General features: G+C 40.2%; 1 protein-coding gene across 12 annotated transcripts in view; it reads left to right on the forward strand.

The window, feature by feature from the left end:
* Window positions 1–25,790, forward strand: part of WNK2 (WNK lysine deficient protein kinase 2) — a 306,726-nt gene that overhangs the window by 202,844 nt on the left and 78,092 nt on the right. For 8 of the 12 annotated variants that reach the window (XM_043978028.1, XM_043978026.1, XM_043978030.1 and 5 more), the window contains 2 exons: window positions 18,108–18,152; window positions 19,874–20,133. In XM_043978028.1, the coding sequence (XP_043833963.1) occupies window positions 18,108–18,152; window positions 19,874–20,133 (305 nt within the window). The remainder of the gene's footprint in view (window positions 1–18,107; window positions 18,153–19,873; window positions 20,134–25,790) is intronic. The other 4 variants (XM_043978027.1, XM_043978031.1, XM_043978024.1 and 1 more) reach the window with 2 other exon arrangements.

Below are 25,790 nucleotides of genomic sequence, written 5' to 3' on the forward strand. Positions count from 1 at the left end.
ATATCTCTACCGTTTTCCCCGGCTCCCTGCATGTGGAAATGCTGTTAGAACAGTGCTCCAGCTAGTACTTCCCAATTCATTTTCCTAGGCAGTAGTTTTCTACCTGGGTCTTAAAGTACCTGATCTCCCAACTACCCCTTTTCCTCCTCCTTTCCTTTCCCTTCTCTTCCCTCTCCCCCAAAATTAAAATTTTCAATCAAATGATACGGCTACTCCTCTAAAGGGAACACATTCCTCCTTCCCCCTCCTCTTCTCAAAATATCTAGCTGGAGCACTTAACATGTTGTATTTTCTTATATAACCTCATGTGACCTCAGAGATGAAGTCAATTAGCAGTTCATCAAAGTTCTACGAAATAAAAATTCTATTCCGATTTTCTTCAGATATTTTGAAATGTATCCTTAGTATCCAATAACTTCCATTTCAAATCACTTTGCACCTGTTTCAGTCCTTTGACAATGTGCATTTTATTTTTAGCTTCAAGAACAATTGGCCATTGAATCCAAAGTCACTGGGTTTGGGCTTTTTTTAAAAGTAAAAATAAGCTTTTTTTTATTGGGCATTTATGCTGGTTGGGGGCATGTGAATTTTTCCTTGTACAATAAAGATATATTGTACTGGTCAGGTACAAGAGGCCACTTGCACATAATACTTAGCTAATGTTCTCAAATAGAAATTCTTGTTAGAGTAAAGTGTCCATTCCCATCAACACCAGATTTCCCTTCCCCATTAGAGTTCTGCATTGTTCATCATTATCGAGGTGAGACAGATCAAAGGCACAAGGACCACTCAGATATGCTCCAACTCTTTTCTAGATAAAAACTTCTCTTAAAAGAACTTTCAAAACTCCCAACTTAATTCTAGTTCAGTGACTACTGTTCCCTAACTCAGGATGTTGACGAACTTTGGGTAGAATTTTGTCTGGACTAGCCATGTATTTTCTTTCGTTTGTGTTTTATGGGTTCTAGAAAGCAGAGATAAAGGGGTATAAGTGACCCTAGGAATTTTTTAAATGAGGGGAACCTTTTTTATCTTCCCCTCCCTCTCTCCCCAACAAAAGCAATTACTTTCCATACTGGGCAAGTGTTTTAGTTTTGATTTTGCAACAGGCCTCAGAGGGAAAGTTGGATTCCAAAAAATGGAGCATCAACCAATTGTTGACATTCATTGTATTTTGGTGACATCGCATTTGAAAATGCAAAATATCTCAGACTTGCTCTCCTTACCATTTCTGCATGAAAGATGTCAATCCCGGACAGATAGTTAGCTGGTGAAATATTTCAAATAGCTGGAAGATTTGGGCTAAGGGAAGTTTATGATTAGATTACCTTCAGGATATGTTGGCTATTTCACATGCTTCTAAATTCCTGGAATATTTTTCTTTAATGATGGAGCTAATCAACTATTAATAAGTTAGGAGAAACATCTAAAAAGAGGAAATCAACTTAAGTTTTAGTAGAATCAATTATTTGTTTTCCCTGTTTTTTCTTTTACCCTTTCTTTATTAGACAAGAAATCAGACTGGGGGGGGGAGTGGGACAGGAGAGGGGGGAAACAGAGGCATTGATAATTTGCAAATTTGGATAAGTTCATGTGTTAACTGATGTTGACCATAGTGATGAGCTTTCTCATGTTCAGGTGAGAATGTGATATTCACTAACTTGCTGGTCTACTAGTTTGTCTTTGCTTTCTCTCATGTTCCTGACTAAATTAATAATAATATGTACTATATTTGTAGCACTTTAGGCTTAAGGTAATCAATACACTTAACCGAATATTTCAGGCAGCTAGGTGGCGCAATGGATACAGTATCCGGAAAATCTGGATGCAAATATTGCCTCAGTCATTTACTAGGTGTATGACCCAGGGCAAATGACTTAACTTCTGTCCACCCCAATTTCCTCATCTTTAAAACGGGGTACTAATTACACCTACTTTGAAGGGTTGTTGTGAGGATCAAGTGAGATAACATAGGTAAAATGCTTTGCAAACCGCTATATAAATGTTTGCTTTTGTTGTTACTAACATTTGTATAAGGTCTAGAGGCAGGGTTTATTGTCCTCAATTTACAAATGGTAACACTGAGGAACAGAGAGGTGAGGCTTGGCCATGATTGGTCCTGGGGAGGGCTTTGACTAATCCTGAGTCCACTAGTGGTTTACATTAAAGGAGTGTCTATTTCTTCTTCCATGTGCATGTGCATGCCAGATCTACCTGGATTCATGTCTTGTTCAATCATTCTCATAGCTGTTGGAGAAAAATCAGAGGTGCTCTCTGAGGTAAATCAGAGAGGAGGTTCCTGTATAAGGTACGGTGTTGGGTTGCATGATTCCTATGCTTTTTTTCCAACACTAAGATTCTGTATCTCTTGATAGGAGCCCAGAAACTAAACTCCCTTAAGTATACATCATGTTTATTCCAAACTTCTCATTTTTAATTGATCCTGCTAGTGGGTCTGTAGGATTGTGGTCCCACAGTCTGAGAAACTTTCACTGCCCAATGAGGAAATCACCAACTATTCTGTATGTCAGGTGCTCCCATGTCAATAAATCTTTTAATTAAGAGACCTATTCTTTGCTTGCTCCTAAGTAAAATATGCAGGATGTAAAAGAAAAAAAAAGATGCTTGTTCTTTTTACCTTATAAAATTGATCACTTATTTGGATGTTAAGGAGTAAGCTCAAATTGTATATGTTTAGGAATAATATGATCATGTTGCATGTAGCAAAGATGCTATATTATGTGACTGAGTATAAAGGTTTTGTAAGATTTCAGAAAAGAAAATTACTGAGAACTAGAGTCATCTGGGAAGACTACATGGATGAGGTGTATTCATCCTGTATCAGACTGTAGGCATAGGGCCCATTTGGTATTTCTCTTTATGTTCCCAGTTCCTTGGAAATACCTTTTATTTACTTGGCATTTAAGGATTTGTAAAATTAAGACTTGGATAGGCAGAGGAAGATACTTCAGATAGAGGAGAACAGCATTTGCAAAGTCGAGGTGAAAATGAACATGAGGAGAAGGAAGGAAAAGCAAAGAGGCTGGCCTGGCTAGACTGTGGGGTGAGTGTTGGGAAGGGAGGGAAATGAAAATGTTCAGGGAAGATAGGACGCCTTTGTGGAATGCTCTGGCCTGTTGGGGAGGCTTTCTTTAAAAATAAAATATTAATACATAAAATTAGTAGTAATTTCCCCCATGTATGACCCTCGACAGAAAACAAACCCAAAGAACCCCCCCCCAAATTATGTAAATCATCTTTATTTTTAAAAACACCAACTTTAATATTGAAATAGCCATCAGCAAGGGGTGCTTCATCAAAGAACAGAATGGTATCAACTTCAGATTGTTCCTGCAACATCATTCTTCCTTCCCCATCCTCACGGGTTAGAAGATCAGAAAAAGGAATCAGGAGCATCTGGGAATTTCAAAAAGATGCAATAAAAATGGACACAAGGAATATCAGCCGCAGAGGCAAATGGGAATGAATTCAAGCGTTAGCAAGACTGCTCTCATTCCAAGGTCAGGTGTCTAAAATTGTTCCCTGAAATTTGAAGTGAAGATGAAAGACTTTAACATCTTCTCAGCTTTTGCCAATAAGGGTGTGGTGGTCCCCTTTCTTGAGATTTGCTTGGCTTACTCTGAATTACATAGTGGAAAGCAAACCAGGCCTCTCATAGGCTCAGACATTTCAGAACCTGTCCTGGAAAATGCAGAGAGCAGCATTTTGTATGACATCAGTGGAATTTGGGTTGTTGTTTGTTGTTTAATGGATTTAAAAATGAATGGATGAAAAATCTAGCCTATAGACCTACAGCATAGTGTTAATCCTGTATTGGATGTGACCCTAAAGCTCTTGAAGTATTTTGAGGTTCAGTTCGTAAATAGGTAACTTAAGCAAAAATTATTTTAAGAATTTTAAATTTAAGGATCTAAAAATTTTAATAATTAAATTTAAGAAGTTTGAGAATTTTACAAACTGGAGAATTGATTATACCTTACGTTTCCATGTTGCATCATACTTTTGAAAATACCATCCCGTGCATGACATCATCCTTCAAGACCTAGATTAAGTAGTGCTTTGTTCTTCTGGGCACTGAGGTGTTGCCAAAGGTTATCATCTCCTGGTGCCTTTCCTGAAGAAAGAACTACAGCAGGGTCCTTAATGTTATCTCTCATAATTATGGATTATAATGTTGGCCAAAAGCCCCCCAAGAGACTTTAAATTGAGGATGAGAGAAATTAAATGGGATGCCCAAAGCCACACAGATAGTTTGGTAGATATGGCATTAGAACCAAAGTCTAACACCTCCAGCATGGAAGAATTCTGTCATTTGGTCATGTTGCTTAGCTGTTAGAAATTTAGACACACACACCCTCCCCCCAGGTGTATTTGCATTTTTTGTCAGTTTTCTTTCCATGTCATAAACAAATGACTAATTTTTTAAATTAGTAGTGATGGAGCAGCTAGGTGTTGCAGTGGATAAAGTACCAGCCCTAGATTCAGGAGGACCTGAGTTCAAATCCGGCCTCAGGCAATTGACACTTACTAGCTCTGTGACCCTGGGGAAGTCACTTAACCCTCATTGCCCTTCAAAAAAAAAAAAAAAAAGACTTTGAGTGAATAAATTAGTAGTGACTGTTTGAAATGCTTCCTCTCCATTAGTTAAGCTGGGGAAGGTTCTGACTGACTGTTGTCTTCCTTGTAATGATGAAGCAATGTCTGTATGGATACCCTTCAGGTTTTCTTTCAAACTCAAGGACTACAGTGGTTCTACTTGGTACTAAGTGGACGTGGTACTTCCAGGACTTGGGGGCCAAGAGCATCTGTGTATTTCAACTGTTACTCCTGCTGCGCTCCACATGCTTCAGCAAACACTTCATCTTGCAAATATTTGAACAAAATGTGCTCACTAGGAAGCAAAATGGGATGAATGGCTGAAGGTCCTGACCTACTTTATAAAGCAGCCCTTCTGAGTAAACTATAACAGTTTATCTGAAAACCTTTCTTTGGTTTTTGAATAATTGATACTTCAAGATTCCTTTTCATACCAGTCATTCTGTTTGGATAGCAGCCAATGACAGGGGTGGGATGGAGGAGATTGCCTGGCCAGTTAACCTTTTATTTATGTCTTTGGATAGAAGTAGGACTCAGATACTTTTGTATAACAGGTTTATTTTATTTATTTTTTTGAGGGATGAGGCAATTGGGGTTAAGTGACTTGCCCAGGGTCACACAGCTAGTAAGTGTTAAGTTTCTGAGGCTGGATTTGAACTCAGGTCCTCCTGAATCCAGGGCCAGTGCTCTATCCACTGTGCCACCTAGCTGCCCGGACTCAGATACTTTTGATTCATCCACTTGGTCAGTAGAGGTCACCTTATTCAAAGGGTGGGGGAGGGAAAGGAAAAGAAGGAATATGTATTTATATAGCTCCTACTATATGGCAAATATCTCATTTGATCCTCACAACAGTCTTGGGAAGTAGGTACTAAGATCCCTATTTTACACTTGAGATGTACAGACAAAGGTTAAGTGACTTGCCTAGGGTCACACAGCTAGTGTCTGTGGTTCGATTTGAACTCAGGGCTTCTTGACTCCAAGCCCAGTGCCAACAGCTGCCTTCAATAAACCAAGGATCCCTACTTTAACTCTAGCAGTAAAGTAGGCTACCAGCTTGAACAGTGCTGGACCAGGTTCTGTTGGCACAAATTTCCCTCATCAACAGTGTTACATACACACATTTCATGGAGCTTCTGATAATTCAGCATGAGTTGTCTCCCAAACTACCTAGGGGTGGTAGATGTCGCTATTTTTTTCTCTCCTGTTTCCTGCCTTAAGAAGTGTCCATATGACTTGGAAACTACATCCACAATATCTGGGTCTTGTTTCTCTCCCTTTTACAGTAATGGGGTGGCAAGCTTCTATTTCTTCCCAACAAGAAAAAGCTCCTTCTGGCTAATCATATGAATATGATAGGCAGGTTTGCCTAAGATTGTCCTCCTTGTCTGAAGAAAGAGCTATCATAAAGTCTTTAATGTTCTCTATTGTGATTACAGATTATTAAAATAAGGTAATTGTCCTTTTTAAAAAATTGTTGGGGGGCAGCTAGATGGTGCAGTGGAGAGAGCACCGGCCCTGGAGTCAGGAGTACCTGAGTTCAAATCCGGCCTCAGACACTTACCACTTACTAGCTGTGTGACCCTGGGCAAGTCACTTAACCCCAATTGCCTCACTAAAAAAAAAAAAATTTGTTGACCAAAAGCTCAAAAAAAGGACCTTAGAGATTTGCTGAACCTTCCAGCTCATTAGGTATTCATTATTAGGGGGGAAAGCTTTGTTTAAGACAGATGAAGGTGGTCAAAGAAAAGAGATTTCTTTCCTTCTTTCTGATACTACTAAACCTGCCAATTGGAAAATGCCTCCTTTTTTTCTTTTGTCTTTAATGCCTTGCAAAATTACAATAGATACATAACATCATATTTCTAGCCTTTTCAACTCTCTCCTAAGTTGTGGGGTTTTTTCTGGCTATAATTGTCTGGTTTTTTCCTAGCTTTTTTGCTTTTCTTATCCAAACCTCTTTTCAAAGGTTCTAAGTTATATCTATGCCATTACTGTGGATTAGCCGTGGGCTGTGATGCTGGGAAAGATTTTGGTAAGTTTAAGTATCTGTTTTTTGAATTTTTCTTTTCTTATGTAGTGAGCTGAGGTATCTAAAGTATTGGTGATAGAAGAATGAACTGGGGGACTTTTTTCCTTTCTCCAGATTTCAGGAGGGGATATCCGAGGTGATGATGATGATTAGAATTATTGAGTGGTGGTGGCATTTTCAATTCTGTTTCTGAATGTCTGAGGCCGGATTTGAACTCAGGTCCTCCTGACTCCAGGGCCGGTGCTCTATCCACTGTGCCACCTAGCTGCCCCCATTTCCATCTTGATATCCCTGGTCACATAGCTAGTGAGTGTCCGCGTAGGGACTTTAGCTAACCATAGTCTGTATATCTAATTCCCTTTCCACCATACTCTTCTCTCTTTCTCCCCTTCTTTCTTTCTTCCTTTCACTTCCTGCTTCCCTCCCTCTGTCTAGAAGCCAAATAGCAGTTACGGTGTTCAGTTTTTCTTATTCCCCGGAGTGGTGATTAAGCTTTTGCTTAGTCTGAAGTGTGAAATATAGAGAGACTCACTTAGTTAGATTAGATGGCAGACTGTTTGGGCTCATGCACTGTGGGCTGAAAAATATGCCATGAGGTATTCAGATTTGGACATAACCAAACCCCCACTTTCTCATCCCTTTGGAGAGTGGATTTTAAGTACAGAGAATAAAAATGGGTGATAGCCTTGGAGTGGGGAGGGGCAGGGAAGAGAATAGGGAGGGAATTTCAATTAAAACATTATGCCCTGCCAAGATTCCTATTTTGGACATTTTTCCAGGTGGTACGAGATAATTAGAAGTGAGGTTGGTAGAGTACACCACCTGGCCAGTTTTCTTTTTCTGAGCTTAGATAGATTATTCCCATAGTAGTCTACTCCCACACCATACCTGCTCCATCATAAGCTGAAGCAGATAGTGCCCAACTTCCTTAGGCAATGAGGTCCCAGTGAACTGGAAGGGCATCTTCCCACAGTGCTGTTGGCACATCCCCCTTTAATCTCTGGTCATTTTTGGCTGGTGTCCATACAAGAACAAAGCCAGAAAAAGTCATGTTACTGAATGCCTGGTGCAGAGAGAGAGAGAGAGAGAGAGACATACATACATATATACACAATACAAATATATGTGTGTATATATTTACATATAGCTGTATATGTGTATATAGGTTATATGTTTTATATCTCTACCTCTCTCTATATATAGACACACACACATAATTTCCATGTGTGTGTTATTTCCTGGATGTATGGATTGTCAATAGTCACTTCAGAAATTAAAGTGAGAGCTTTTCTGGACACCTGCCATTATAAAATAATTGCGACAAATTGTCATCTGGGTTCACAGACTTAGAACTCTGGTCCAACACCCTCATTTTAGGATGGCCTAGCCTATTGTATTCTAACTTCAAAATGGTTTTGCTTTGATAATTATCTTCATTTTAAAGATGACTTTGAACTTGTGAGTCCTGCAGGACCTTTAGGCCAAATAAAACCAAAAAAACCATAAAATTATGACCTGACCAATAATTTAATAGTAAATATACTCATCAGAAGGAGCTTAGACAAGATGACCTGAGGCCCATTCCTGGTTTAAACTCTATGATCCAGAACTATTCCTTATTGCAGATAAATGTATTTATAGCAGTGGGCACAAATATATGGTTCTTTGTGTTTTAAAATACCATCTTGGTTTGTGTATAGGATGGACTTTTTCTCTCAAATCTGGCTCATATAAAACTTGAATATGGCCTATAATTTGTATTTCTTGTATTTGGTATTTGTATTTTTTTTCATTGTGTGTGTTTATACATACACACACATGTAACTTCTTCCTCTTTGTTCATACTGCCTATATCTAAATAGTATGGTACATTGTAGTATATTAACACTGCCAGTGTGAATAATGAATCCCTTTAAGTATGTTGCATTATGTGAATTTGCACAATTCGTTTCCATTGAGTTGGGAAAAAAGACTATATTTTACATAATTATAACTTTGAATAGTGAGAGTAAATAACACTTCAGGGGATTTATTCCCAGAATTTAGATGTATATCAATACAATTATATAATTAATGACTCTATTATTTATGGATGGCATCTCCACCTAGTGGATTTTCTGTGGGGAATTTCATTTCCTGGTTACCTAAGATAGGCCACTTTCCCCAATCCAGTGTTGGCTAGTATGCAGGATCAGGAAATGGCAGCCTTATTGGATGTAACTCATTTTATCAGTAGCGTAGGCAGAATATAACAAGGTAAAATCTATTGCACAAAAGTCCAAGGCATATAAAAGCTAAACATAATTTTTGATTTACCTCTACCTCTTGCTAATCCTGATAAATCAAAAGCCATCCATATCTTTCATAAAAATCTCACTGGGTTAGCTAGCATTTATGTAGTGGCTTAAGGCATCAAAGTGCTTTACAAACACTCCCATTTTATTCTCACAACAACCCTGGGATATAAGTGCTATCATTAGCCCATTTTTTTTAGATGAGGAAATTGAGGCATATAGAAGTTAAATCATTTGCCCAGATGTCATTTGGCTTGTAAGTGTCTAAGGGTAGATTTGAATTCAGATCTTCTTGTGCCTTGCCTAGATGCCACTTTATCTCACTGACATGGAGTTAGCCATCATTAATACCTACAGCTGAAATTGAAATCTCCACTATGTTAGGAGGTGCCCAGTCAGTAGATTGGGATCTCTGATCAGTAAGCATTTATTAAGCACCTGCTGCTGTTCTTGATCTGCTAGATCCCTGAGCCCTTTTCCTGTTGCATTCCAGAATTTTGCTACTATGACATCTCCTTAGCCTCACGTTTTCAGGGCATCAGGAAATTGTTATTCCTCCTCACAAAAAGGCTAGAAGAGAAAAAGTTGGCAAACTTATAGGTACAGTGGGTCAGGCCTTTGCTTATTGACGTAAAAGCTTTCGTAAGTTGGCAATCACTCCCCTACTAACTACAAATCATTGAGGGTTGGGTCTTTACATGTTATCTTGGAATCCCCCTCCTACCACCAGCCTTCTGACTATGGTAGAAAGAAATAAAATAAAATTTTATAAAGACATCCCGTTACTCATGGTTTTTATTAAGTCCAACTGCCTCTTCCCTTCAGATTAAATAAAGTAATGCAGCTTTACTAAATCTATACTAATGCTCCTCAAAGATAAGGATTTTATTTGGACCATTGCTGGGTATATATGAACCCCTCTTTTTACAGTTGATGATTTATTTGCCCAACTTTCTATATAAAGGGCTCTTAAGATATCAAGAGTGTTTAAGAAAGATTTGGTAAACTTGGTAACAGAGAGTCAACACAAAAACAACTTGTGTTTTCTGAGATCATAGATAGACCATTTCGTTGTATTAACAGACTCGAACAACAAGTTAGTGAAATAAACCTTTGGGGTTCCCAAGCTGAACTGGGAGATCCTGTTTGGTATGTACACTACAGATTTCAATAAGTCGGTAAGGATTTAGGAGAAGTAGGACATTTGGGTCAAAGAGAACAAGTAATGAGAAAGAAGAAAGAATTTTAAGTCAAGCCAACCTTCATTGTCTTAGTTGGAAATTAAATTCATCATCAATTTTTTTAATCAACTTTTTAAATGGAAGCACTACAATTTCTTTATCTGAGCGCAAAATTTTGGAGTAAATATCTCTAAAGTCTAGCCCTAATGTTTGTGGTTCTAGTTCATTCACCCTAAATGTGCCCTTGGGGGAGAAGTCCCCTAAGCTTTAACTTGCCATAATATGAATGCCATGAATTTTCAAGTGTTACCACCCGATTTGTTTTCTGAGGCAGGTTTACTTAAGTCATAGTCACATAGATTGTCAAAGCTAGAAGGAACTTGGTCTTGTCTAACCCTTTTCTTTTTCAGAGGTGTAAACTGACAGATGAGGAAGCTTGCTTGTGTTCACAAAGCAAGTTAATAATAGAGCTGGGAATAGAATCCAGAACTCTCCCTCCAAGCTCAGTGTTTTTTCATTTAAAAAAAAATGTTAGATAGCTTCAAATCACAATTCGGGTGGCAGCTATAAGACTGGGCAAGCTGATTGTGCGGTGGATAAGGCACTGGCCTGTGATCAGAAGGATCTGAATTCAAATCCAGTCTGGGATACTTATTCACTCTGTGACCTTGGGCAAATTACTTAACCTCTCAGGTTCCTCAATTGTAAAATGGACATAGTAGTAAATAGCACCTCCCTCGCAGTGTTGAGGATCAAATGAGATCATATTTGTTTAAAAAAAACAAAAAACAAACAACGCTTAGCACAGTGGCACATAGTAAACACTAGTTAGTTGCTTATTTCCTTTCCCTTATCTTCTCTGAACCTCAGTTTTCCTCATCTATAAATTGGGAACCTTGATTTGCCCCATCTCTAAAATGGGGGAGCATGATACTTGTCCTCTTTACTTCACAGAATGGTTATAAAGAAAGTCTTTTATAAATCATAGAGTATTACATAAATGTGAGTTGTTAGTTCTACTCTCCCATTGTCTTAGTAATGCCACCTGGGAATCATAGGTGCTTGTTGTCTGAGCCTCTAGAGAAGCAAGTGTGTCCTAGGCATCCGTGACATTAGAACTCGAGTCCATTTGGTATTAAATGCCTTTTAATTCAAATGATGGAGGTAAGAAAGTAGACAGCAGAAGTATAATTTCCTGTTGTTCACTTGTTTCGGTCTTGTTTGACTCTTCATGTCCTCGTTTGGGGTTTTCTTGGCAAAGATACTGGAATGATTTGCCATTTCTTTCTCCAGCTTTTTTTTTTTTTTTTTTGGCGAGGCAATTGGGGTTAAGCGACTTGCCCAAGGTCACACAGCTATCAAGACCAGCCCTTTAACACTAGACCTAGCTTAGTGGTATTCCATATGGGAAGGTAAAAAGAATCCTTAGATGAAAATGAGAATGGGGCGGCTAGGTGGCGCAGTGGATAAAGCACCGGCCCTGGATTCAGGAGTACCTGAGTTCAAATGTGGCCTCAGACACTTGACACTTACTAGCTGTGTGACCCTGGGCAAGTCACTTAACCCCCATTGCCCCGCCAACAAAAAAAAAAGAGAGAAAACAGATGCAGGGAAGGAAAATGTATTGCCCCCAGGAAACAGCATCGTACAGTGAAAAGAAGGCAGCTAGGTGGCACAGTGGATAGAGCGCCAGGCCTGGAGTTAGGAAGACCTGAGTTCAAATCCATCCTCAGACACTAGCTGTGTGATCCTGGGAAGTCACTTAACCCTATTGGCCTCAGTTTCCTCATTTGTAACATGAGCTAGAGAAGGAAACAGCAAACCACTCTAATATCTTTGCCAAGAAAACCCCAAATGGGGTCACAAAAGGGTTGGACATGATTAAAACAATAACTGAAAAAGGACTAAGCAACGATAGACAGTGAAAAGAGAACTGAACTTGTAGTCAAAGGATTTAGGTTCAAATCCTGTTTCTGCTGCTCAAACATAGGGATATTACAACAATGCCGTGTAGGAAAGGGGACTGAACTTTAAAGTAGGGGTTCTTATTGTATAGTTTGAATGTTGTTGTTTGGTTAGTATTTTTGGTTAATATTTCAACATAATTGACTTCCTTTGTAATGCTATGTATTTTATTGTATGCATTTTTTTTTTCTGAAGAAGGAATCCATTATATTAAAAAAAATTTGGCATCTCTAATTTAGAGTAAAAGGAACTGGATTTGATTTATTACCTGTGTGACCTTAGGGAAATCGCTTAACCTCTCTGGCCTCAGTTTCCTCATCTGTAAAATGAAGGAATTGGACTAGATCATCCCTCATGTTCCTTCTGTCTCTAAAAAGAATGATACTAAGAACCTAAGAAGTGGAAGTTAAAAGTTGGAAGACATAGGGGCAGCTAGGTGGCGCAGTGGATAGAGCACCGGCCCTGGAGTCAGGAGTACCTGAGTTCAAATCCGGCCTCAGACACTTAACACACACTTACCAGCTGTGTGACCCTGGGCAAGTCACTTAACCCCAATTGCCTCACTAAAAAAAAAAAAAGTTGGAAGACACCTTGTGATTACCTCATCCAATCTTCTTATCTAACAAATTAGGAAGCCACAGAGAAGTGATTTCTTTTCCCCAAGCCCGCCCAAGTAATATGTAGTAGAGCTATTGAACCCAGTTCCTTTTGACTTTAAATTCAGTCCCCTTGCCACCATAGCCCTGCCTGTCTGCTTTTGACTAGTTTATGGAAGCACCATTTTGCGGTAAGGTGTGCAGGCCTTCCTTGTCTGTTTTCAGTTCCTTATAGGAAAACATTAAAGTTAAGTGTTCTGTGCTGTTTTCAAAAAGAGGGCAAAAGAGGGTTGGAAGAGTGGTGGGCTTTGTAATGGAAGAGAATGGAGTCTATTTGTTATTAGATTAATTGAATGGAAAGTAACTTGGAAAACCTCAACTGGAGCTCCCTCTGCTGGCTACTGGTTACAGTACTATAAAGCGCAGGAACAAGCCAAAAGGAATTTTTCAGTTTTTCTTCAGTAGAAAGACAGTGCTGGGGGTCGTGTCCCCCTCGTCAGCCCATCCAGATACCAAGGTGCCTTGCTGTTAAGCTTCCCTTTTCTTGGTCAACTTTCCTCTAGTGGGTTTTATTGTTATCATTGTCATTAAAAGTACTTACCATCAGTTTCAACCCTTGGTCTTCACAACAATCCTAGGGGTCATTTTATAAAGGAGGACTGCTCAAGGGAAGGTAAGGCTCAGAGGTTACATAGAGAATAAGTGGCTTACCTATGATCACAGAGCTAGCACGTTCAAGGGTGGCTTGAACCCAGGGCTTCCTGACTCCTGGGCTGATCCTTTTCTGCACTGGGCAGTGCTAAATAGGGTCGCGGACTGGTGTTTTCACTGGGTTAAGGAACTCCAAAATGAGGAAATTCACTCTATTGGCACAAGCCAGCACCTTCTCCCCAACATAGAGCCTTGGAAAATTGAATAGAGCACTAGGAGCTGTCTAGACCTCTAAATGCTTTGCCCAGGGGCCACACAGCCAATACGTCTTGAAACAAGATTTTCCTGACTCAAAAGCCAGCCTACTATCTCTTCTAGTAGGGTTTCTTAACCTAAGGTACATAAGCTTGTTTATTAAATATTTTTATAGCTACATTTCAATATCATTGGTTTCCTTTATAATACCGTTTATTTTATGCAGGCCTATAGGTTTTACCATATTGCCAAAGAGATCCATGACACAAAGAAGGTTGGGGGTCTCTGGTGGTATGATATGCTGCCTCTACCCCAGCACTGCCTTTCTTAATATATCTTAAAATGTTCACATTTAAAGAATAGGATTTATTATGAACTTTTTTTTTTTAGTGAGGCATTTGGGGTTAAGTGACTTGCCCAGGGTCACACAGCTGGTAAGTGTGTGTTAAGTGTCTGAGGCCGGATTTGAACTCAGGTACTCCTGACTCCAGGGCCAGTGCTCTATCCACTGCGCCACCTAGCTGCCCCTATTATGAACTATTAACTCCAGGACACATAGAGGTTTATTTACCACTACACGTTTCTTGAATACCTGTCCAGTGCCTATTCCTCTGCCCAAGCACTGAAGTCAGGGAGTGAAAGATAGCCTTCAGTGACAGAAGAGACTGCACTTGAGAGTATTTGGGTAGGCAGAAAATGTGGAGAGTAATTTAGAAAGGATGCACAGCATGAATAAATGAGCAGAGGCAAGATATTAAGCAAACAGCATTCACTGTATAGCAAGGGGCACTAACATGACTGGATCAGAGAGCTCAGGTCTTCGGGAGTTAGGTTTTATATAGGGCCTTCAATTCCAACATCGTCCTTTAGGAAACAGAGAACCATTGAAGCACTAAGCAAAAAAAAGACATATAATTACTGTCTTCAAAAGATTATCTGGCAAAGTGGGATTGGTTATAAAGGAGCAAGTCTAAAGACAGCAATACTAGCTAGAAAGGTGTTAGAATAGCCTAAGTCTGACGTTGAGGGCTCAAAGGGTGGATGGAATTGGGGCCGGGGGAGCTCCCTAGGAGAAGAGCATTTGAATGTCTGTGACCTTCACTGTGAATTTGTCTATCTTTGTCCAGAGCGGTTTTCTCATCTGTGTGTGACGATAAAGTAATGAAGCTGGTTTTATATGCCACAAAAGAAAAATCACTTGTTTGCTTCCTAACTAGATTTTATCCAGTTGTTTTTTTCTTTTAATTGATCTGTCTTAACACTTTGTCATGTGGATGTCTCGCACACGTGGAGGTGTTGGAAATGACGCCACTTACTGTATTACCTGCGTGTTCGAGTGTGGACAGTGAGGACATGCACATGGCCTCTGCTTTTCTCTGCAAGCAAGACTTATGTCAGCTGTCCTGTAGCTTTTGTCTGCATGTTACTGTGTCTAGCTGTGTGTGTCTGCCTCAGGACTTTCAAGCCTCATGGCTCAATAATAGTATATATGAAGAATTGTAATGGCATTCTATGCTTTAAAAAGGGGGGGTTCAGGTGCCTAATTCCTCTGTTGGCTTACGGGTGCGTCTCCCACATTGTCTTCTTCCATCCACCCTCCCGTCCCCACCCAGACCCCCCAAAAAAGAAACTAGATCTGACATCCTTTGACAGATACCTGATGTCACCTCCCTAAAGAGAAGGTTTGCTTTTCCTAAATCCAGCTCCATTCACTGGTAGGAAAGAAAGCAAAATCCCCCATACTACTCTGCTTTTAAATGAATGTGCCATTTTTTGCATAAACGTGGTTTTAAATGTTAAATAATTTCTTGGTGTTCCCCCTAATATGTTCAGATTTAGATTGGCCAGAAGCAACAACTCTTTCAGGTACTCTAGGTTTATTCCTGTGTATGTCTAAGATGTTTGTTGTTTGCAGAATGTTCACTGTTCACATGTGATTTCATCTCCCTAAGCATTAATTTTGAACTCGTGCCCAATTTAAAGCAAGAATTTTTTTTCTGACAGTATCATTTCATAGTAATAACCGTGAGATCTATGTGAATTCCTTGAACCATCTTTGATCTAGGACTTGTTTCCATTATGGGAAAGGAGTGCTAGATACATCAGCTACTAAATAGCCATGGAATAAAGGAAACTGGAAGCAACACAACTGTGTAAATGGGTAAGACTTTCAACTGAAGTCAGGGCTTGTCATCATTCACCTTTGTATCCCCAGTGCACAACACAGTGCCTTACAAGTGGGCCCCTTAATAAATGATTGATTAATGGATTCAAATGAGAAGATAGAATGATTTCTGTTTCTGGCCCATGTTGATTACCAACTTAGTCACAGCTATAACTTAATAAGGAAAAAACTGGACAGTGCATTTCACTCACTGGACACATACTAAATGTCCCACTCTGTGCAAAGAACACTGAGTCATACATTGGGAAATATACAAATTTTAGATACTATATGGTGTCTGCCTACATGGAGCATACAGTGTAATAGGAAAAATGTATTATGTGTGTACCAACTCAAGTAAGTACTGCTAGAGCTATCTAAGAATTAGCTGCTCAAGCTGCATTTTTTCATAGAGCAGTACTAGTTGTATCATAGTATCCCTTGAGTCATGTCATTGGAAGAGGGTCCAAGAAAGCTTCAGAGGTCCTTTGGGGAGTCCCACATGAACCCTATGGGGAATTTCTAGCATGATAATTATGAAGTTGGTGAGGAAACAAATAGGGACAGAAGAGGATAACATTGTTCCCCTCTGACATTTCCCTAATATACAACCATTTTCTACAGTCTACCCCCTTCACCAGTGTTTCAAGTTTGGGACCTCCCCCCTTCTTCCCCCTTGCCATGGCTTGGACTTAAGTCCAAGAGTAAACAAAAATCCTGTGGATAATAACAAAAAAGGTAACCATTGCCAGTTTGTGTGAATTGTTTTGCTTTTTTTTTTTTTTTCCAAACTGGCATTAGAGGGGAATGGGGATGTGGAGGGTATATCAACTTCTTTAAAAGGTCTATCGGCTTGCTTTAAGAAGATATCATCATCTTGTCTGATTTTAGAATATCCCACTGTGATATCTCATACCTGGGTTGTGATTTTGCACTGATTGGTTTGAATGGGTTTCATACTAGACACTTGAGAGGGTTTGTTTCAGCAGTGTAAATAACAGCCTTGGTTTTGGTTCTTAGTTCTACCATTAACCTCGTTGAGTAGCCTTAGGGAAAGTGATTTAGACACTCTTGTCCCATCTCTAAAATAGGACAGACACTTCCTTCCCTTATCCTTTCTAGGGACAATAACAAGGTTTAAGTGTTGTCTGAGTAACTCCTTTCAAGGAGTTTCCAGACATAAAAAGGGAGTCATTTCCCAGTGATGGTTTCCAGATAGCTTTAATAGAATAATAACTAATCAATCTCAAGTAGTAGTAAACCCTCAAATGCTGTCCCTGCAGCATATTATAGACAAATGATATTGATATTGAAAGCAGAGTAAGGCAGAAATGCCCTTTGAAGTAATTACCAAGTACTCCTATCTTGCAAGAGAAAAGGTTGTGCTTTACCCATATACAGGAATCTGTTACAATGATTGGCCTGTCCCTTTTAATTCTTACTTCTTTGTGAGGAGGTGAACATCCCATGACCCCTTTACCACCGCCACCACCGCCACTACAGAAAATGTGTAACAATACTCACTTTTAAATGCCCCTCACCTACAACTTGAACAGTTTTTAAGCAGAAAATTGAAGGAAGATGCATGCCATTAGTGGTCCTCCAATTACAAAGGGATACATGAAAGGAAGGCTAACTTCTTGTTTCTACCCCACCCCCCAATACTGAAGATAAGTGTACAAAAAGAGAACAGTAATAAGGGCTTTGGGGTTAAAAACTCGAGTATAAAACTTCTACTTCCAGATCAACTTTTGCCCTTTGAACCAAATTGGGCCTAGTTTTTATTACACTTTAATTTTGCCACTGAATTCAGACTATTCAGACCTCTTAGAAGCCCTCAGATGATAGAAGATTTTCCAAATTGGCCTCAGACCTACAGAACAATGTATCTTTTTGGACTTGTGAAACTTTGAATTTGTCCTTTACAGCCTATTAACCAACTGCTGGCTAGCTCCCCTTTGCATCACAATAAGCTCTTGTAAATGATTTTAAACCGCTTCATGTGCCTAATCAGAGCGGGCATCCAAGTGCTTGAATTGGAAAGCCAAGGGGATTTTTTTTTTCATGAGCACAGAGACATTGGGTTTCCACACACAAAGTCAAACTTGAAGCTTTCAAATATTGCTCTTGGCATATGGATGTGCTCAGTAAAACTTTTGTTAACCTGTTGCACACTAACACGGGTTTGGGATGCCCAGTTAATTGAGGTTTTTCTCTTCTCTCTGAACTGCTGACTTTTTGTCTGCTCTTCCTTGCATAATGATGACCTTTGCTTGAACATACAGTAACTTGTACAGCAGAAGTGTACTGTCCTGCCTAACTCTGTGTGTCTTGTATTGTTTTACCTTGTAGGGTCCACCCTGAAACGTCTATGCCTAGGCAAAGAGCACAGTAGTAGTAATTATCTGATTTTTTTTTCCCCCCTCTTTTCATATTTTCTCCATTGCATGGGCTAATTTCCTTTCTTGGCTATACCATTAGGGTTCCATTGATGTTCTTGCAAAAATGGTGCTGGCTGGGCTCTGTGTGAGTGAATGAATAGACAGACAACTGTGTCTGAGATGTGCCTGTTGAATAAACTTGGCTGTTATTTCCATGGAAGTGGCTGCTCTGCTTGTGTCTGAGTTGTCCCTGCAGCTTTTGGTACAGCAACATTTCTACTCCTCACCTCATCCTAGCTTCATGCTTCTTTATACCTGCTTCAATTTGTGTCATTTTACCAAAGTTACTTCAGAGGCTCCGTTTTTCTCCCAGATCCATAAATTACTAATAACTAATTGGCTCCTTTTCCTTAATCACCAGAATAAATATTCCCAAAAAGTTGTTGGTTTTTTTTTAATGAATGCCTATGCAAGAGGAAAGATGTCCAGCATTAAATGGGTTACTGGTTTACCTGGACTACTTTTTCAGCTATTGGTTGAAAAATTGCTATTAGAAGTAGGCATCTGTGTCTGTGCTTGTTCATTGCTAATTACTAAAATAGTCTCACATAGTGCATTGTGTTTCTGAACTGTTTGTTTGAAGAGATGGTCTCTGGTTAAATCATTTTGAAAATGTTAATTTCAATTTTCTCCCCTTTTTTTGGAACTAATTTTTTAAAGGCAAGTTCATAATCAGACTACTTCCCATCCTTTTCCTTTCAACTTATCCACAATTATAGGTCAGAAATTATCTGCCAATATATTTTTAAAAGAAATTGTACCAAGTTCAATTCAGAAAGCATTTATGAGGGGCTCACTGTGTTCTAGGCACTGAAGACAGACAAAATTAAAATAGTCCCTGCCCTCAAAGACCATACTTGCCACTTTAGCCTATGACAGTGCGAAATATTTCCCCAGGCACTGAAACAGGCTTCCTTTCTACCTGATTTAATACATTAAATTTTCGTGTTTGTGGAAAGCTGCCCAGCCAGCTCACAACAAAAGTATGTTACTCTTTGGCTTTAACACCCTCCTAAATGTCCCCACATAGCAACCAACACTAAAAGAAGCTAAACTTCTACCTCCTGATTCCCTTCATTATTATTATTATTATTATTAATTAATTTTTTAACTTAATTAGAACCTCCAGGTAGCTAGAACTTATTGGACTATAAAATATATATATGACCTGTTGTAATAAGCATTTTCCTCTGAACATAAGAATCTTGTTACCATGTTTCTCTGTTCACTCTAAACCATGAGGCCTGTGCTGTTCCCATTCTGGGAACCAAGCTTGGAAATTTGGTCTCATACTCGCTCTGTGCACAGGGAGCATTGAACCATGGTGATGAAATGCTTGGGGTAGAACAGATGGGTGCTGTTCATAAAAGCAGATTGGAAAAGCTGTCGTAAGACTGGCCCAGTTATTTGTTATTGCTCTCTTCCCCCCCATGTGCTGACACTTGATACAGCATTCCCAAAGAGAAAGGCCTGTGTCATGCACTTCAGCAGCAGCAGAAGATTAGATGATAGGCAAAGTATGGGAAATATCAGGGATGGGCCCCCTTTCTTCCAGACCAACTCTTGAAGCAAAGGTGTTCTCCGGTGCAGAGTCATGTCAAAAATAACTCAAGTAGTTGAAAGAGTGTGTTGTGTGTCAGCCTTATGATTGATCCTGCCTTGTGTGTGATTTCCTAGGATCTTCTACCACCAGCCTGGTGACAGGCCCTGAGCCAGTGCCCCCAGCCTCCCTGCAAGTCCAGGCACAAGTCAACAATAGCAACAATAAGAAAGGGACGTTCACTGATGATTTGCACAAGCTAGTGGATGAATGGACAAGCAAAACCGTGGGAACTGCTCAGACAAAACCTTCCCTAAACCAACTGAAACAGAACCAGAAAAGGCAAGATATGGAGCCCCGAGCCAACCCTGCCCAGGCACAAAACGAGGCACGTGGCGTAAGTGGTGGTCTTTGGGGAAGGCAGTGTTGCGAGGGGTCAGAGGGCCAAGGGAGAGCCTGTTCTTGTCTAGAAGGGGTCCTAGAAGGCAGTGATGCCTTCTCATTGAACAGCATCCACCTCACTGGGTTGCAGAGAGCTACAGGGTGGTGTCCTGTGTCTCTGAAACCAATTCTCTAAGACTTGATGTTGTTTGAAATCTCGTCTGCATAATGTTAATCTGTTGCAATTCCTAAGAGTGTTTGCTGATGTACAACTAATCTTGCTTAACCTGCCTCTCTAGTCCATGATTTCCATTAGTTACACTGCAAGTGACCTGTTCACAGAAATACTTTGTCTCCTGTGTTGGGTGGGAAAAGCCCTTATGAAATCCCTCTGGCTTTCTGTGGCCTCAGATGTGGGATGGTCTGCAGACTGAGTGCCAGTGACCTAAAGTCCCTCCTTTCCTTCTACATGCAATTTTCAGTGCTGCTTAAATTTTAAAATTGTGTTGTTACTGCTCTGATATTTACAGCAATGGGCATGAAGGAGTCATTGGCTACTGTGTGCCTCCCTGCTTTCTTCCTTCTAGCTTCCTCTCCCTCCCTAATTCTCCCACTTTAGTCTAATGTACCATGAAAGAAATGTTTAAAGCACATTTCTCTTCTGTCATCCCCTGAAGAAAAGATCAGGTTCAAGGAAATTTGCCCCCCAAAAATTCAAATCAATAAGTGTTTATTAAGGGGGCAGCTAGGTGGCACAGTAGATAAAGCACTGGCCATGGAGTCAGGAGGACCTAAGTTCAAATCCAGCCTCAGACACTTGACACTTACTAGCTGTGTGACCCTGGGCAAGTCACTTAACCCTCCTTGCCCCACCCCCCCAAAAAAATGTTTATTAAAATAGCACCTACCAGGTACAAGACACTTTGGATACAAAGACATGAAAAAGTCTCTTACCTCAAAGAGCTTATATTCCTTCAAGGACCACACTTCAGGGATTAAGACTGAACTCAGGGAGAAAAACAAAACAACAACAGGGTAATATATCTCCTATCAACCCTCTTCACCCAATGTGCTTCTCTCTTGGGTTAGGAGAACATAACTTAGTGTGAGCAGCATTGGCCAGAGTTTCAGTAATGGTTTCTGGTTCTGACTCCCAGGTGGGTTCACTCTCTAGTTAACCTTGGCCATTTTACATGGCTTCTCCCTTTTCCCATTCAATTTCTACCTCCTGGATGGAGAATAATCTATTTCTCTTCTTCCTGGGTATGGAGAATGGATATTGGGGGGGGGGGGCGTGGTATGCTTGTTACTAATTAGCTCAGGAAGGATTTTATTTGTCCTTCCTCTGCCCCAGCCCATCCAAAATGTTCCAACAAACCCAAGCAGAAGAAAGGTCACTTTGGCATGTAGTTCCATTCAGGAATAGCCCTTACAATGGATGATAAATGCATGGGTTTGTTTTTCTGATTCTTTAAGGCTACATATGATAGGAGTGACTAATTGCCTTCATCTTGCTGGATGCAATTGAAACCCATTTGTTTCCCTTAAGATTAGAGCATCCAGGGGCAGCTAGGTGGCGCAGTGGATAAAGCATTGGCCTTGGATTCAGGAGGACCTGAGTTCAAATCCAGCCTCAGACACTTGACACTTAACTAGCTGTGTGACCCTAGGCAAGTCACTTAACCCTCATTGCCCTGCCAAAAAAAAAAAAAAAAAAAGATTAGAGCGTCCACTGACAGGCCATACTTGCAGTACAGAGTACCTTGATGAGTTCTCTAGTTTGTCCATCCTTTGCATCCTCAACCCTTTGGGGAATCCTGTCAAAGAGCCTATGTGTATTTGGAAAGTGATCTCTTTTCAAAAGCCAGCAATACTTCCAAAGTACAGTTACCTTTTCTGTTTATCCAGGGCTAACCCTCTCTACCATAACCATCACCACCATCCTCCTTTCCCCACCAGACTCATCAGTTCTCAGATCTCTTAAGGCATCAGATGCTTGCCCAAAGGAGACTGGCAAGTGATAATCTAAAGAAAAGGGGAAATTTAATTGGATTCAAACTATTCTAGGACTTGACCTTAATAATTCATCAGATGGCGGTTCCTGCTTGATTCCAAGGTAGTAAGATCAAGAAATCTCTTTTTCTAAAAGGACCTGAAAAACTAGTATTTGGCTGAGATAGTTGGGAGTGGGGGGAACTCCTCTTGGCCTTCTCATAAGAAGGAAGGAAAACCCCTATTGTTGGATAGGCACTAAGCTGTCTGGGTGGTGCCTGGATAAGATCTTGTACCGAACTAAAGGGTTACTAACAGGACACCCCATTAAACAGAGTGTGACCAGGCCAGGAGCAGTTTAGGTGATATAAAACCAAATTATGTCAGTAATTTTTTTTTTTAATCTGACCTGGCTAGAAGATTGCTCCTGCCTAAGTCTAACTGTGAAGATGGTTTCTGGAAGGAAGTGAAAGTGAGGAAAAGGAACCAAGAGATTGATTGCCCCATATCTGTATCTTGACTTAAGCTTGCATCAGAAACCCATGCTCAGCAGATTCACGCATTTCTGCAATTTGTATGTTTTGCTGTTTTGTTCTTGCTTATTTTCTTAGTAAAAAACACCTTTTGAAAAACTCCGGCATTGTCTCTGGTTGAACTGAGGGGGGAGTCTTCTCTTATACCATAGCCTGTGTCACAAGAGGGACCAGCATGCACGTGGGTGAGCTGGTAGCATTAGTCCCTGTATCAACTCCAAGCATGAAGTCGTGAAGCCCTGGACACCAGGGAGGTGGCTGTTATGAGAAGGGAGAAGGAGAGAGAGTCACTCTTTCAAAGGAAGAATTTTATTGATTTTAATGGGAATCAGAGACTGAACAGATAAGCAGAAGAAAAGTCAGCATTAAATTCAAAATAGTGTCACAGTTGGAGCCTGAAGGAAAGGAGATAGGGAGATCAAGAAACTAGCAGAAAGGATGTCAAGCCAGATGTTTATAATAATCTTTTTCTGCTGGAGCAGCCCTATTAGTAAATCCCAGGAGTTGGGTAAACAACTGCTTACATTTGCCTAAAGAGTAATTTTTCTCTCTACCTATGCTGGAAAAGTTTGAATCTTTAAATCTTGCTGAATTCTCCCAACTCTGATTTTGTAAATTTTTTAGGTTTTGTCAGGGTTATGTGCTTATTTTTGTCATTCAGAAGGCCATTAAGGTATTCTCCACTATTTACTATCCCAGAGACCATCTAAGAAGAAGACAAGAGTTCAGTAATGATGTTAGATGACAACAGAATTATCATCGCCATTGCTCTCTTCCCCCTCCCCCCAAAGGAACGTGTGAGATAGGATAGGCCAATAACATATGTCCATAATATTCAAGGTGGCCCCCTTGAGCCATCAGCAGGAATTTTAAGGCCCTACTCTCTATTGAAACTGTGATTGGCACTGTGGCTGGCATAGAAATGCAAGGCATGGTCCCTATCCTCAAGGACTTAAAAGTTTAGTTGAGAATATAACAAATATATGAAACCATGGAAGAACAAACCTAGACAAGAATTAAATGTTAAATTGGGTGATACACACATGGACCTGAAGGTTTTGAATGGTTTTCCTTTGAAGGATTCTGTAGAAGAACTAAAGGAGGGAAGGAAGAAATTGTAAGTTTTAATAATGGACTTTTCTACTTATACCTGGACAAGAGTCCTTATCCATCTCTTGTCTTGAAATTGAACACATGCCCCAGTGACAGCTTCACAAGCAGGCAGTCCTACCTCTTGGGCCATGCGGAGCGTTAGATGGATTTGGAAAGAGCTATTAGAGTAAGGTGTGAAATCAAGTTTTTCACCAACAAGAACATTTTTCTTTTTTTTTTTTAGTGAGGCAATTGGGGTTAAGTGACTTGCCCAAGGTCACACAGCTAGTAAGTGTTAAGTGTCTGAGGCCCCATTTGAACTCAGGTACTCCTGACTCCAGGGCTGGTGCTCTATCCACTGCGCCACCTAGCTGCCCCCAAGAACATTTTTCTTAAAACCCTTTGAATATGTGTACCAGCTTACTGCCACTTCAGTATAAGTGCCTGACTTGAAAACAACGCATGCGGACAGACAATACTGGGAGTTGTTGCTTTAAGAGCCCTTGTGAAAAAATCATGGAGATATTCAAGAAATCTGTAAAAACACCAATCAAAAAAGTCCATAGCATCAGCATCAGGGGTTAGAAGCAGAAACCTTAATAGATTTTAATAGAGATTTTTATCTCTTCCCCATCACTGCCTAGAAGTACCATACCTCGCTGTTAAAACTCCTGTGATGTCATCATTTGGCAGCCCTTTGGCCTTGTTTGTTTTAAGAAAACAAACAGTCCCATGACCCTCTCATAGTAGGTATGGATCATTCTCACTTGAGTGTCACTTCCATTATTTTGCTTTTCTCCCAACACTGAAATCTACTGCTGTAAGGTCATAGAGCGCCAAGTTCCTTAACCTGGGGTCTGTGGGCTTGGTTTTATTTCAGTGGTGGCTTTCATCTGGGGTGGACTGAGTTAGATGTATTTAGGTGGAGGTTCTTACATCTCACATAACCCTTTCCTCCCATATAAACCAGAACTTTGGCTAAGACTTTTTAAAAATGGATTTTTTGGGGGCAGCTGGATGGCACAGTGGATAGAGCACTGGCCCTGGAGTCAGGAGGACCTGGGTTCAAATCCGGCCTCAGACCCTTGACACTTTCTAGCTGTGTGTCCCTGGGCAAGTCACTTGACCCTCATTGCCCCACCAAAAAATAAAAAAATTTAAAAAAAAAAAAGCGTTCCTAAAATGTTTTCCTGCTTTTGTACTTCCACTTTATCCTATATCAGTTCAAAGAGCTCTTTCCAGGTTTCTCTGAAATTATCCCTTAAATCGTTTCTTAACAGCCCCACAATAATATTCCATTATATTCACACACCACAATTTGTTGTCATCCCCCGATGAATGGACATCTCCTTAGTTTCCAATTCTTTTCCAGTACAAAAAGAGCTGCTGTAAATATGTTGGCTCATATGACACCTGTTCTCCTTTATTTGATCTCCTTTATGTGTAGGCCTTGCCTGTTTTCTTGCAGACACTCTACATATGTCACGTTCCTTTTTCCCCTCACTCTTATGGGTGTGAAGTGGAGCCTCCAACCTGCTTTCATTTGTATTTCTTTAATTACTAATGATTTGGAGCACATTTTCTTAGTGCTGTTGATAGCTTAGATTTCTTCCCTTAAGAACAACAGCCTTTTCATATCCTTTGACCATTTATTGGTTGAGGAATAGCTTTTACAAAATACACACACACACACACACACACACACACACACACACACAGACAGAGCAGTCTTGTGACTGACTGATCTCTAAGCTTCTTTACCGTAGTTGCTTTTCCAGAATTGAGCTGAAATCAGACAGACCCCAAAAGCAATCAGGCAGTGCTTTGTAACAAACTGACACACAGCTGAATGACTGAAACACTCAATTTTATGGGTACACAGTTATCTTGTGCCAAAACCATCTACAATCCACCATAACTGCCCTCAGGTTATTCTAGGCTGATTCATTTTATTCTGTCAACCTGACTTGCTGTCTTCCTGAACCCAAAGCTATAAAACTTTTGAGGAAACTTTAGCATCAGCATCTTTGTCAGGGATACAATTCTCTGTGGGTGA

This window comes from Dromiciops gliroides, chromosome 1, assembly GCF_019393635.1.
Source record: "Dromiciops gliroides isolate mDroGli1 chromosome 1, mDroGli1.pri, whole genome shotgun sequence".
NCBI lineage: Eukaryota > Metazoa > Chordata > Mammalia > Microbiotheria > Microbiotheriidae > Dromiciops > Dromiciops gliroides.